This window comes from Malania oleifera, chromosome 5 (genome assembly GCF_029873635.1).
Source record: "Malania oleifera isolate guangnan ecotype guangnan chromosome 5, ASM2987363v1, whole genome shotgun sequence".
NCBI lineage: Eukaryota > Viridiplantae > Streptophyta > Magnoliopsida > Santalales > Ximeniaceae > Malania > Malania oleifera.
In genome coordinates, this window is record NC_080421.1 from 31,338,524 (window position 1) to 31,352,126 (window position 13,603).

General features: G+C 35.0%; 1 protein-coding gene across 1 annotated transcript in view; it reads left to right on the forward strand.

Annotated features, from left to right (window-relative positions):
• Positions 1-3,190: 3,190 nt before the first annotated feature.
• The window catches only part of LOC131155172 (conserved oligomeric Golgi complex subunit 6), a 36,341-nt gene continuing 25,928 nt past the window's right edge, over positions 3,191-13,603 (forward strand). Inside the window, exons 1-4 of the mRNA XM_058108120.1 lie at positions 3,191-3,566; positions 3,642-3,694; positions 4,719-4,866; positions 4,964-5,071. Coding sequence (XP_057964103.1) covers positions 3,348-3,566; positions 3,642-3,694; positions 4,719-4,866; positions 4,964-5,071 — 528 coding nt within the window. The 5' untranslated portion in view covers positions 3,191-3,347. The remainder of the gene's footprint in view (positions 3,567-3,641; positions 3,695-4,718; positions 4,867-4,963; positions 5,072-13,603) is intronic.

A 13,603-nucleotide genomic window follows, 5' to 3' on the forward strand; every position in this document is an offset into this window, starting at 1 on the left:
CGATTTTGGAAAGTTACCGTGGCTAGGTAAAGGTAAAACGGTAAATTAAGGGGATGGTTAATAGAAAACCGGCGACGGTTTTTTGGCCAGTGCTGAAAGTTATAAAGAACTGAGAGCTTCATTTTGTTAAAACTAAATCAAATAACTCTCTTTCTCTCTCTCTCCCTCCAGAAACCCACGATCCCTCTCCCTTCTCTCTACAATTTCTACTCCAATAGGCCTCATTTCGACGATCAGGAACCACCACGGGGTTCTTTACAACATAGGCGGAGTAGAGTTTCAGTTTGGGGTTTGGGGACACCATCCCAAAATTGAGGTAAGGGTGTTATTTGGGTATTTTTGGATTGATTATTTAATTATTAAAGGTATAAGCTCAAATGTGTATAAATTGAGAAATTAGGATTTTGTAAAATATAGGGTTTGGTTCGTATACTGCAGGCAGGTTGGGATTTTTAGTGGGTGTTTTTTCCTCACGAACCTAAGTAAATGATAAATAGTTTATAATTCAGGAAATGTGAGAATGAAACTATTTTGGGAAATTCAGTTGATTGACAGAGAAATATATATGTGTAATTTCAGGATTTTGGTATTATGGACGCCGTGGCCGTGAGTTAGAAATTAGCAGATGAGCTTAGTAGTCAGGTAAAGGAAATATGATATACTAGTAAATTCAAAAATTTGATGAGTAAATTATAGTATTTGTTAACTAAAGATATGGAGTATAAGTATACAATTTTACAAATTTTAGAACACATTTTTTATTAATTATATGGCATGAGTAAGTACTTTTTCAGTACATAGCTTATATAATTTTCAGAATATCATGTTTTACAGTATTTATATACAGATATATGTCTTACCAAATTTTACAAAATTATGATTTATAGTGTATATAAGACAAATATATTTTACAGTATTTACAGAATACCATGATTTCTAGAATTTCAAAACCATAACACTCAGATATTACAGTTTATTTCAGTTCAGATATTACAAATAAGATATTATAGTTATTTCAGTTTAGATAATACAATATTTTTAGATCAATTTTACAGTGCTATGATTATTTTGGAATCATAATGAAATAGTAAGATAATTAGATATATTAGTATTGTATAGTATCAGACCCTGATGAATCAGTTCAATCAGATTCAGTCAGTAGAGCACAGTACCGTAGCTATTTCAGATCAGAGTGCAACCACATATCTTAGATAGTGTGTGGATTTCCGTCAACCGTGCCTTGGAGGGATTGCAGGTTCCTTAGAGGTTTGGGTTGATGTGGCCGGTTTGACAAGGGAGATGTTAGTTACCGTGCCTTGGAAGGGATTGCAGAGTGGCCGATATGATGATTGATAGAGTTTCAGTTGACTTATTTTGGTAGGCCAACCAGTGTTAAGTTTTGCCTACGGGCCGCACAACCCTGTTATGAGGGATTAAATCATGAAATACAGTTTTCCAAAGGTGTTTTCACAATTATATTTATATGTATACATATTTACAGAATAACAACAGATATATTATAATACTAGAAGTATGATTAAATAGAAAGCTCAGATATTACAGATGTATTTTAAGTCACATAGATGTGAGTTATACTGTGTATTATTTTATAGGTTGTCTTAGTTTCAGTTATTTATCAGTAAATTATTTATGTAAACTTAGTTATCACACACTGGTAATAGCATATTTCTTCTTATTGAGAGTTGTCTCATCCTAATAATTTAACATTTTTCAGGTGATCCAGTTAGACGAGCAGATCATGCTCGGAGGTAGAGAGGTTATTTGCACTGCCCTATTTGTAGGGTAAGTGTTATCAAAAAGATGCATTTTTGGTAGGTTTCAAGAGTTTTAGTAGATGATGCTGGAGAGATATGTATTTATGCATATATATATTTTGGGGAAATATTAAATTCTGGTATTGTAATAATGGTTGTACAATTTTATGTTTTCCGCTGCATAGGTGTTTTTAGTAGTCATTATAGGGGTGTTAAAGTAAGATGAGTATCAATTTATATATATATATATATATATATATATATATATATATAAATAAAAAAAAATGGTATGAATAAAAATCATATGAATTTTGGGGTCATTACAGGGGGTGTACTCCGGAGAATCACTTTGATACCTAAGTTAGGGAATGAGAGATTCAGATTGCAATAGTAAGTGAAAAATGAGTGAGAATAAGATGCTTATCTCCTCCTGAGATCTCCTTTTTATAGTGGTGAAGGTAGACTTCCCTTCAACTTGACATTTATGAGCGAGCCATTATACTTAAGGGGGTTAATGGGTGACTTGTCATTATGCTTAAGGAGGTTATGGTTGACTCGCCATTATGTTCAAGGACGTTATAGGTGACTCGCCATTATACTTAGGGGGGGTTATGGGTGACTTAAGGCGGTTATGCAGGACATCAATAGTAACTCTTGTAACGACATTAGGGGTTATAAACCTTAAGGCAGTTATGCGAGACATCAAATGCTGTCCAATGTTGACCTTACAACTATCCGTCCCTATGGGCATATCTGTCAATTTTGGGTGTACCAATTTTTGGTGTATCACAATTAATGACAACTCTTATGAGTAGGACTGAGTATTTGTTCGGTATGGTTAGTTCGGTTAATTAACCAAATTAATTAAAAATTTTTAACTAAAAAATCTCATTAATCAAACTGAATCAAAATTCCATATTAGTCAAACTCAAAACTGACTGAACCAAATTTCGATTAAATTGGTTAACCGATTTTAACCAATTGAATATTTTAAAAATATAAATAGTATATATGCAATTTTACTATATATATAATATAAAAAAATATATAAAATTTTAGTAAATATATAATATGTAAAATATTTTAATATATATAATTTATTAATTATTAATTAATACTATTCGGTTAACCTATTCAAAAACCGAAAATCAAAATTTAACAAAAATAAAAATCAAATCAAATCAAATAAATTTTTAATTGTATCAAATTAACCAAATTTACTCTCTTAGTTCTATTTTAACCGAGTCAAAAAATTATGAAACGTCTTTGTCAAAAACTTGATTTTGATACACTGTACTCAATTTTATGACTTAGACATTATTGCTAAACCTTATTTTATATTTTATTATTTTATTTTTTTGAAGCCCTGCCAGTGCTCGTATTAACTTTATTTATTTATTTATTTTTCACCCCCTGTCTTGACAAAAACGGTTTTTTGTTTTCTTCTCATTTTCGATGTTTCCGACGGCTTGACACGACCGGTAAATGCGACGGGAAGGACAAAGCGCAGGCGGAGTCGGTGACTCGTAAATAACAAAGGAGAGAGGAAAGAGAGGCAGAGACAGATCGGGCATGGCGACGGTGGCATTGGCACCGGGACTGTCCCGGAAGTTGAAGAAGGTGTTGGAGTCGAGAACGGACTCTCCGGAGGTGTTGGCTTCGCTCAACACTCTCTCCGCCTTCTACACCGATAACACCCCTCAAGTTCGCCGGAACCTCAGATCCACCATCGAGAAGCGATCTCTCTCCATAAACCACGAATTCCTACTCGCCTCCCATGCTGCCCAGCAGGTTCTCTCTCTCTCTCTCTCTCTCTCTCTCTCTCTCTCTCTCTCGCCAGTTTGACGAACCTGTCCCTTGCTCTAGGCCTTGGATCGCGTGGAGGAGGAGGTCGATGCACTTGCCGAATGCTGCGACAGGTCAGATTCTTTCCCTTTTCTTGCTACACTCATTTCTCGAGGATTGGATGCAATTAATGCGTATGCGTTTGTGTTTTGATCTGGTCTCACCATTGTTTTAGTACATTAGCTTTCAGATTTGGAAATCTATCCTCTGTTTCTAAGTCTGAATGCTGTTCGACTAATGCAATATTTTGCCACTTTATGTTCTTTCCCATGGCTGATCAGTAATCACACAGTTTGTATCTGATTGCAGTCTCATATAATTGATAAGCATAGAATTTGCATCTAAAACTGACAGCTCGTGCTATGTAGAACAGTAATTCGTGCCCTAAAATGTTTCACTCCGTAAAATTATAATTTGTAAATTGCTTGCACAACTCATGTAGAACTCCGATAAAACATACATTTGTTTCACAAAATATAACATTGTATATTTGATGTGTGCATCATGTAATTATTTGTGGTATGCATAGAAACAGTCCTGCTTTAGACAACAATTATTCAGGCTTTAAAAAGGGAACAACTTGTGCTCTACACACCAATAGTTCGTGTTCTTAGAAATAAAATAAAAATCACTTTGTCATTAGTGGTTTAAGGGAACGTGGGAGGATTATTTTGAATTTTGAATAGTAAAATCCAATTGTGGATTGCAACGATGTTTTCATGCAATAATGGATGGAAAACCTTAGTCTGAAATTTGTTGTAAAAGAGAATCAAAGGAGAGAGCACTAGAGATAAAATACTTGGCCAAGGGGCTGATATTCTGAATTCTAATGCCATGGAAAAAGAAAGGATGTATAGTTTGGAGAATGCAAGCCCAGCCTAAAAGGCCAAGTTAAAAAATTATGGGGGATATCTTCAAATTTGTTATTATACAAGGGCAGAGTTACTAATTTTTTTTAAAGTTATTCTAATTCTGTCCAGCTTCTAATGTCAGCTAGCTCTCTCTCTCTCTCTCTCTGGAGCTTTCCCTTGCTAGTTTATAAATAAAAAAGATCATTGTAGAATCATAGTGAAAATTGTTAGTTTTCTACATTCACAGGATTGCTAAAGCATTGAACAGTTGCAATGCCAGCACCAGTGATATAATCATCACCACAGAAAGGCTTAAACATGAACTTGAAGTAACTTCACAAAGGCAAGAGATTGCGTCGTGCTTCCTTCGTGATTATCAGCTCTCTAATGAGGAGGTTTAAGTCTGATCCTTAATGATCCCCTGCCATTTGTCCGTGGTAGTGTGAGTTTACTTGCCTTGCATTTTATGTTATTTTATTATCCCATTTCTAGATAAATGCGTTGAGGGAAGAAGACTTGAGCGAGGATTTCTTTAAGGCTCTTTCTCATGTTCAAGAAATTCATGCCAACTGCAAGATACTGCTTAGGACACATCACCAGGTTCTCTCTCTCTCTCTCTCTCTCTCTCGTTGTGTGTGTGTGGCAGTGCGTGCATGCGTGTGTTTGTGCGCACACATGCAGCCATGTAACTGAAGGATATGTCTTCTGCAATAACATTGTTGGTGAAGATGTTCTGTTGTTAGCTTCTGGCCTTGATGGTCATTGAAAAATTGTTGGTTTAAATTTGAGAAAACATTTAAAAAAAAAAAAATATTTGCCAAGTTTGTGACAAACTTTTATTCTTAGCACCCTCATTTTGAGCGTGAAGAAGATTATATGATGTAGGATTAAAATTAGGTAGCATTTAATATTTAAAATAGATAGATGAATACAAAGGAGGTCCGAATATGAAAGTAGGTATTAAAAATGGTAGCCTTTAATCCACTGTAATATTTGCTATATCTTCCTTTTATGAGTTAATGAGTTACCACATATATAAAGGATGAATTGGATGTAGCAAAATTGGAGTTGATATATTGCTATTCATAATAAAATTCCAAAATACAAGGGAATGTGGATGGATAGGGTACATGTTTATGTATAAAATCTAGCACTCATTGCAATGTGTGCATGCACATTTGCATAGATTTATTTCATAGTTACATGAAGTTGGAGCTATTAAAAAAATTATTTATATATTTATTTGATATGGAATTTTATTAAAGAAAAGACAGGGAAAAGAAAAAAAAGAATAGAGAAGGATGAAGTATTCTCCTAATCCAGGAAAGGAAAATAAAGAAAAATATTCTTTTGAGTCCCTAACTCCGCCGTCTGTGATGCACTTAATGTCCTAATTTTTTCACACACAGCCAGTCCCAAGCCCGGGTTAAGGAGGAGGGTTGCGTTAGGTAGCTGACAGTCGGCGTAAAATTTGTCAGATCACTATGATATGAATCCTTACCGAATATTTGCTAGGGCGTCCCCTACGAGTGACGCGTTGCACTTGAACCACCCGGGTGTAGCGAAAAGTGGGCGAGGGTGGGCTAGGTTGTCGCCCCGAAGTGACGCGCCATGTTGGCACCCGAGTACGGTGTCAAATATGTGAGGGTTCTTGCATCATTCTGGACGTGGGCAGGTGAAGACGCTAGTTCAGGAAACTCGGATTAGATTAGCAACTTGGAATATAGGGACACTTACGGGTAAAAACATGGAAATTGTGGATACAATGATTAGAAGAAGAATTAATATTATTTGCCTTCAAGAAACTAAGTGGGTGGGGGAGAAAGTTAGAGAAATCGATAAATCAGGATTTAAACTTTGGTACACTGGAAAAGAAAAACATAAGAATGGAGTAGGCATTAGACAAAAACTTAAAAGATAGCATTGTGGATGTAACTAGAATAAGGGATAGAATTATAAAAATCAAGATGGTATTAGGACAAGAGATAATAAATATCATTAGTGCTAATGCTCCTCAAGTTGGCTTAGCAGAAAATCTTAAGAGACAATTTTGGGAAGATATGGATAATATTATACAAGGCATACTAGGGACGAGAAAATATTTATACGAGGAGATATGAATGGACACGTTGGAAGAGATAATAAAAATTATGAGAGGATACATAGAGGATATGGACATGGAGACAAAAATGAGTTTGGGGAGATGATCTTAGACTTTGCTATGTCATATGATTTTAGTATAATGAATACTTGTTTTAAGAAGAGAGAAGAACACTTAATAACCTTTAAAAGTGGACAAAATAGAAGTCAAATAGATTTTTTTTTAACTGGGAGGGTAGATCGTTTATCATGCAAGGATTGTAAAGTTATTCCAGGTGAAAGCCTAACCACACAACATAGAGTCTTAGTGTTAGATATATGTATTAAAAAATGGAAGAAAAAGGACAAAATAAACCAGGGTAGGAGAACTAGATGGTGGAACCTAAAAGGAGAAAATATAATAAAATTTAAAGATAAAATGATCAAAGATGGGGATTGGACCTTAGAGGATGGGATGGATACAAATACTCTTTGGAATAGATTAGCTAACTCTATTAAAAAGATAGCAAAAGAGATTTTAGGTGAATCAAGGGGAAGATTCTCGAATAGCAAAGAAAGTTGGTGTTGGGATAAAGATGTACAAAAAATCATAAAGACAAAAAGAATTTGGTATAAAACGTGGCAAAAATGTAGAAATAGAGATAACTTTGAAAGATATAAAGAGGCAAGAAAAGATGCAACAAGGGCCGTTAGTGAAGCTAAATATAATCATTTAATAGTTTGTATGATAGATTAGGTACAAAAGAAGGGGAAAGAGATATATTTAAACTTACTAAAACTAGAGAAAGGAAGAGCTAGGACTTAGGAAATGTAAAATGCATAAAAAGTGAGGATGATATTGTCTTGGTTAAGGATGAAGATATCAAAGAAAGATGGCAAAGTTACTTTAGTAAGTTGTTTAATGAAAACTAAATAGAAGGTTTAAACTTAGAATTGTCAAATGAGGAAAAAATTAAAAATATAAGATTTATTAGCAAAATTAGAGTTAATGAAGTTAAGTTTGCACTAAAAAGGATGAAAAATGGGAAAGCCATGGGACCAGATAACATCCCAATTGAAGTTTGGAAATGCTTGGGTGATAACGGAATTATATGGTTAACTAATTTATTTAATACAATTGTAAAAACTAAGAAAATGCCAGATGAATGGAGGAAAAACACTTTAATACCTATATACAAAAATAAAGGAGATATTCAAAATTGTAATAACTATCGTGGAATTAGACTTATGAGTCGTACAATGAAACTATGGGAAAGAGTAGTTGAACGAAGATTAAGGTTAGAAACGAAGATCTCAGAAAATCAATTTGGTTTTATGCCTGGGAGATCTACCACAGAAGCTATTTATCTTTTAAGAAGATTAATGGAAAAGTTTAGGGAAAAGAAGAGGGACTTGCATATGATATTTATTGACCTTGAGAAAGCATATGATAGGATACCTAGGGAAGTTCTATGGTGGGTTTTAGAAAAAAAAGGTATATGTTGTAGGTATACCGATGTCATTAAGGATATGTACGATGGAGTAATGACTAGTGTAAAGACTATAGATGGAGAAACTAGAGAATTTCCAATTACCATAGGTGTACATCAAGGATTTGCTTTGAGTCCTTATCTTTTTGCTTTAGTGATGGACCAATTGACTAAGAGTATTCAAAAGGAGGTTCCATGGTGTATGTTGTTTGCAGATGATATTGTATTAATTGACAAAACTAGGGATGAAGTAGAGGCTAAGTTAGAATTATGGAGAGAAACTTTGGAATCTAGAGGCTTTAGGATAAGTAGAAATAAAACAGAATATATGAAATGTAATTTTAGTAATGATATGAGGAATATTGGAGACAAAGTTAAACTTGATGATGAAAAAATAGATAGCACTTGTAGATTTCGATACCTTGGTTCTATTATGCAAGCTGAAGGAGAAATTGAAGATAATGTAATGCATAGAGTTAAAGCAGGTTGGGTAAAATGGAGAAGTGCTTCAAGTGTGCTATGTGATCGTAGAATACCCTTAAAATTGAAAGGGAAGTTTTATAGGACAGCTATAAGATCAGCTATGCTATATGGATCAGAATGTTGGGCGACGAAGAAACATAATATCTAAAAAGTAAAAGTTGCCGAGATGAGGATGCTTAGATGGATGAGTGGTATAACATTGAAAGATAAATTAAGGAATGAACATATTCGTGGTAAGTTAGGTGTAGCTCCTATAGAAGATAAGATGAGGGAGGGACAACTTAGATGGTATGGACACTTGCAACGTAGGCCTTATAGTACACCTATGAGGAAGAGTGACTTAGTTATTGTGGGGGGCAGTAGAAGGGGTAGGGGTAGACCTAAAATAACTTGGGAGGAGATAGTGAGTAAGGATTTAATATCCTTGAATCTACCAAAAGAAATGGTCCATGATCGCATAAATTGGCGGAAAAGGATTCATATAGCCGACCCCACTTAGTGGGACTAAGACTTGGTTTTGTTTTTGTTTGTTTTTGATTCTTTTGAGTCCCTAAAAAGCAAATAAAATGAACACACCAAACCTTTCTAATCCCGTAACATAACAGAGGTAAGCACATTTCTTTTATTGGTTTCAGATCTAAAAGATGCCAAGGAGGCAAAAGAACCGTCAATTCCCAGAGTAGGCACGAAGGTAAGCATTGACCTTGAATATTCAACCATTACTCTCCAACCAAACACACCACATCGTGGCGAACATAACACAAGTTCATAATTTTGGAGCATCATTATCCCTTCTAAAACTCCTGAGGGATAGTTTGGAACTACTTGTGGAAAAGTGCTTCTTTGAAAGAAGTGCTGAATTTGATAAATGCTGAATTAGTGCTTGACAGGAAAGATGTTGAAAGTCATAAGTACTGTTTAGTTATGTCTAAAATAAGTGTTGGTTTTAAGTACTCATGAAATAAGTTGTGTATGGATACTTACTTTTATTATGAGTGCTGTATGAATTATTATCATACGAATAATATTATTATTTCAGCATATAATTCATATATTATAATACATAACAAAATATATATGATTATTAAATTATGTTAACATTTTTAATTGATATTTTCTAACTAATATTTTTAATTAATATTTTAAATATTTCCTAATTAATTGATTAATTAATATTTTATGTTGATTAACATTTTTAATTATTTTTATTAAATATAATAATATATGATTATTATTTTAAGAAAGTAATTCTATTATTCATTTATGTTTATAATAGTATTAGTTTTAAAATATATATATATTTTTCATCATTAATCTCTAATTAGATCATTAGAATTCTTGAGAGAGAAAGAGATAGGCCATGGTGGCAATTGGTGGTGGAATACAAATAGGAGCTGCTGTGGCCAGTGATTGTGCAGCAGTCATTGCAGAAATGAGTTGCTCTGGGATGCCTTTAGAATTGGATAGTGGTGGAGAGGAGGCCAAGCCCAAGATCTTGAGGAGTGGATTTCGGGGGTGATGGGTTGGAGGAGGAGGAGTTCAAGCAGTGGCACCTAGCAGTGGAGGTGGTATTATTTTGTCATCACATTTTTGCAGGCATGCCAAACACCATTTTTTTGCACAAGCACTTAATTTAAGTGATAAGTGCTTGTGCAATTAGTGAAGTATGTAGAAAATTATCCGTAGAATTTGAGAAAACCCACTGCTCTCCAGGTGACCAAAAAGCTTATTTCACATACTACAAGCATCACAACAATGCAAAATAAGGAGGAGATGGAGTAAGATGAAAAGAAAAAGATTTGCAGGAATAGATAGTATAATTATTCAAAATCCATATTCTACAATCACCTTTGGAGGAAAGCTGAGATGAATCCAAGATAGTGAGAAGCAAAGTGAGCTTATTTGCCTGTGTCACAAATTCCATAAATAAATTGAAAATTTTGAGAAGAAAGCGCGCTCTGCTATAGCTAAAAAGCTAAATATAAGATCATGATGAAGACCAGAGATAAATAGGCGGAAAAGCAACCGTGTAATGGAAAGGAAATCACTTCTTCAAGACAAATGACACTGGGAGCTTTTCGCTTGTGGAGTATAAGTTTGATTTAGTGAATGGATCTGGCAACAAGAATTATAAAGATGGGGTTATATTGTAAAAGAAAAATGGAGGAGTGCATCTGAGGAGAGTGAATTTGGATGCCACGATGGTTTGTTATTTGATGAAATTCAAACACAATATTCTTATAATTTGGATTCATCTTTAGATTGTATTTCTAATGTGTTGAAGTCTCTTAGTGTGCACTTGGAAGGGAATCCACTTTTGGTGATAATGAAATTAGTTAGGTGAGGCTTGAAGCAATGGTAAGGTCTTACATGCGAACTTGAAGGTCACAGGTTAGTAGTTGTGTAAACAACCTCTCTAAATGTGAAGGTAACATTGCATGCATCATCCCCTCCCCAGATCCCTGTGATGGTGTGAGAGCTTTGTGAATTGGTTGTTGCATTTTTCTGTGGAACTAGTTAAGGCAAGGCTTATAATTTTGGTGTACAGGGAGCACATCTTTTATATGACAGGACAAGGTATTTTAGCAACTCCTATTACTTCTGCATAAAATGGTTTGAGATTGTCTAGCCTAGGAGTTTAGGAAATAAGAATGGATATCAGTAAGATTTTGAAAACCAAGGGTCACAAAGAGGTAGAAAAATTTAAAAAGCTCCACAAACTATTAAACTGAAATGGGAGGGTATTAAGAAGATTCTTTTAAACTGATTGTCCTACTCATTTGTTTTCATTTATCTTCCTCTTCTTCTTCCTTTTTTTTTTTTTGTTTTGTTTTGGGATTTAGTGATGAGGGGCTCTTATCCTCTTTCTCACTTTATCTTTTAATAAAATATATTTTGTCACAAAAAAGGAAAAAAAATATTGCCATGTTTAGCATCCCGCCCATTTGCTGGGAAGGATGATGGGTAGGGCTGTAGATAGTGGATTGTGAGGGTTATTAAAGTTGGTAGGAAGGAGGTGGTAGTGTCTCATTTGCATTTGGCTGATGACACAATTATTTTCTTATATGACCATGTTGACTCTTTTTTGATCACCCTTACTATACTATAGATATTTGAGAGGGTCTTTGGTCTTAAAATTAATTTGGGGAAGAGTGGTGTTGTTCCAGTTAACCTTAGTTACATGAGGATTTAGGAGTTGACCTCCCTAGGTTGGTGTGGGGTTCTATAGCGGCCCTTGACCTATTTGTGTCCCTTTGAGTGGAATGCCACATTCTATAGCTTTTTTGGGTCTTGTGGTTACTAAGGTAGTCAAGTGGTTGGATGGTTGGAAAGGAGCTTTGCTCTTTTTTGGTGGTAGAATTACTTTCATATTGGTCAGTCTTTCGACCATTCCTCTATGCCTTTTTTTTTAATCCCTTTTTATGATTCTGGGATAGGGGTACCTCAGAAGTTTGAGAGGGTTATGAGGTGTAGGGGAGAAGAGAGATCATTGGTTAAGTGGGGGGTGGAGGAAGATTGAGGGTTGCGTCTATGTAATGTGGTGTCTTAAAACATTGCTCTACTGTCTAAATGGTTGTAGCAGTTTCCCTTGGAGGAGAATTCCCTTTGGCACGAAGTAATAAAAAGCAAATATGACGTGCAAGATGATGGGTAAGATGCTCATTGGGCCGTAAGAAGCTCTTTTGAGAATCCTTGTCCTTGGAGGTTCATTTTTCATGTTTACCCTTCTTCCTTTATTTAACAAAATTTCAATTGGGCAGAGGAAATTGTATTAGGTTTTGGGAAGATGTTTTTTTGGGGGGGGGGGGGGGGGGGGAGTGGGCAGCATGATCATGTTTTTTTTTTGCTTGTTTGTATCGTCTTTCGCATGAAAATGAAGTGATTTCCTCATTTCTTATTCTTGAGAGGGATTCCTTTTCTCGGGAATTTCATTTTAGAATAGCTGTCTTCTTTGCTCATTGTACTGGAGGGTTGCCATATATCCAGTATGAGTGATGATAGAGTTTGATCATTGGATCTATAAAGGGATTATTTTTGTAAATCTTTCCTTTATCACCATGTTAAAGGTGATGTGGTTTTTCCTCTCTGCCAGTGTATATGGGAGGCTAAAGTTCCTTTTAAGATAAAGGCGTTCCTTTGGCCTGTGGCATGTATAAACTTAACACCAATAATCTACTGCAGAGTAGGAGACCTTCTAAAGCTTTGTCTCTCGATATGTTGTGTCTTATGTGTGGGAATAACTTTGAGAATGTCTCATTTGGGATACACTATTGTTTTCTTGGGGCTCGTGGATTACATTTTTTTGGAGGTGAAGTAGGTTTGTCCAAAGTTGGTGGAGGACCTCTTGACTATTTTCTTTACTGGTTTTGGGAAAGGTAAGGATGTCAAGGGGTTGTGGAAATGTCCTTTTTGTGCTTGTAATAAGGAATTTGGCCAGATAGGAATGCTAGACTTTTTGTGGAAAGAGATTATCAATGGGGCTTCTTGGGGACAGGGTGCAGTATTTGGCTTTTCTTGGGCTTTTAGAGCCAACTGTTTTTAGTTTTAAGGGCTACTAAGATTTGGTGGCTTGTTAAGCCGATATTAACTTTTTGTCTTCTATGTTTTCATGAGTAAGGACTTTTCGCTCTCCTATTTTGTGTTTGTTTTCTTTTTTATTTCTTCATTATAGCTTCTTTTTCTATTGAAAAAAATCCATCATAAAGTATCAGTGGTATTGAAGATGCAAGAAAATGTACCCTAATTACCATCTTATACAACAATTTTGCCCATAATTTATAGTAATTGAAGGGCAATTTCTTCACTCAAATTCCTCATAAATTGTTGGTCTTGTGCTGTTGTTAGCTCCATTACTGCTTTTCATCTTCTTATTCCGTTCCAACTAGCATAGGTAGATTAAACTGTAGGAAAATTTCATTTGCTGATGACTCCTTTAAAAAATTATGAAGTGCAAAACAAGCAATAACCATTGGAAATCTAGCCTTTAATACCCATATGAACACCTAATCACATGGTTGAACCTTTCCTCCTTATAATTTGCACGTCTTATGCAAAAATCTCCTCACTGATGTTACACATT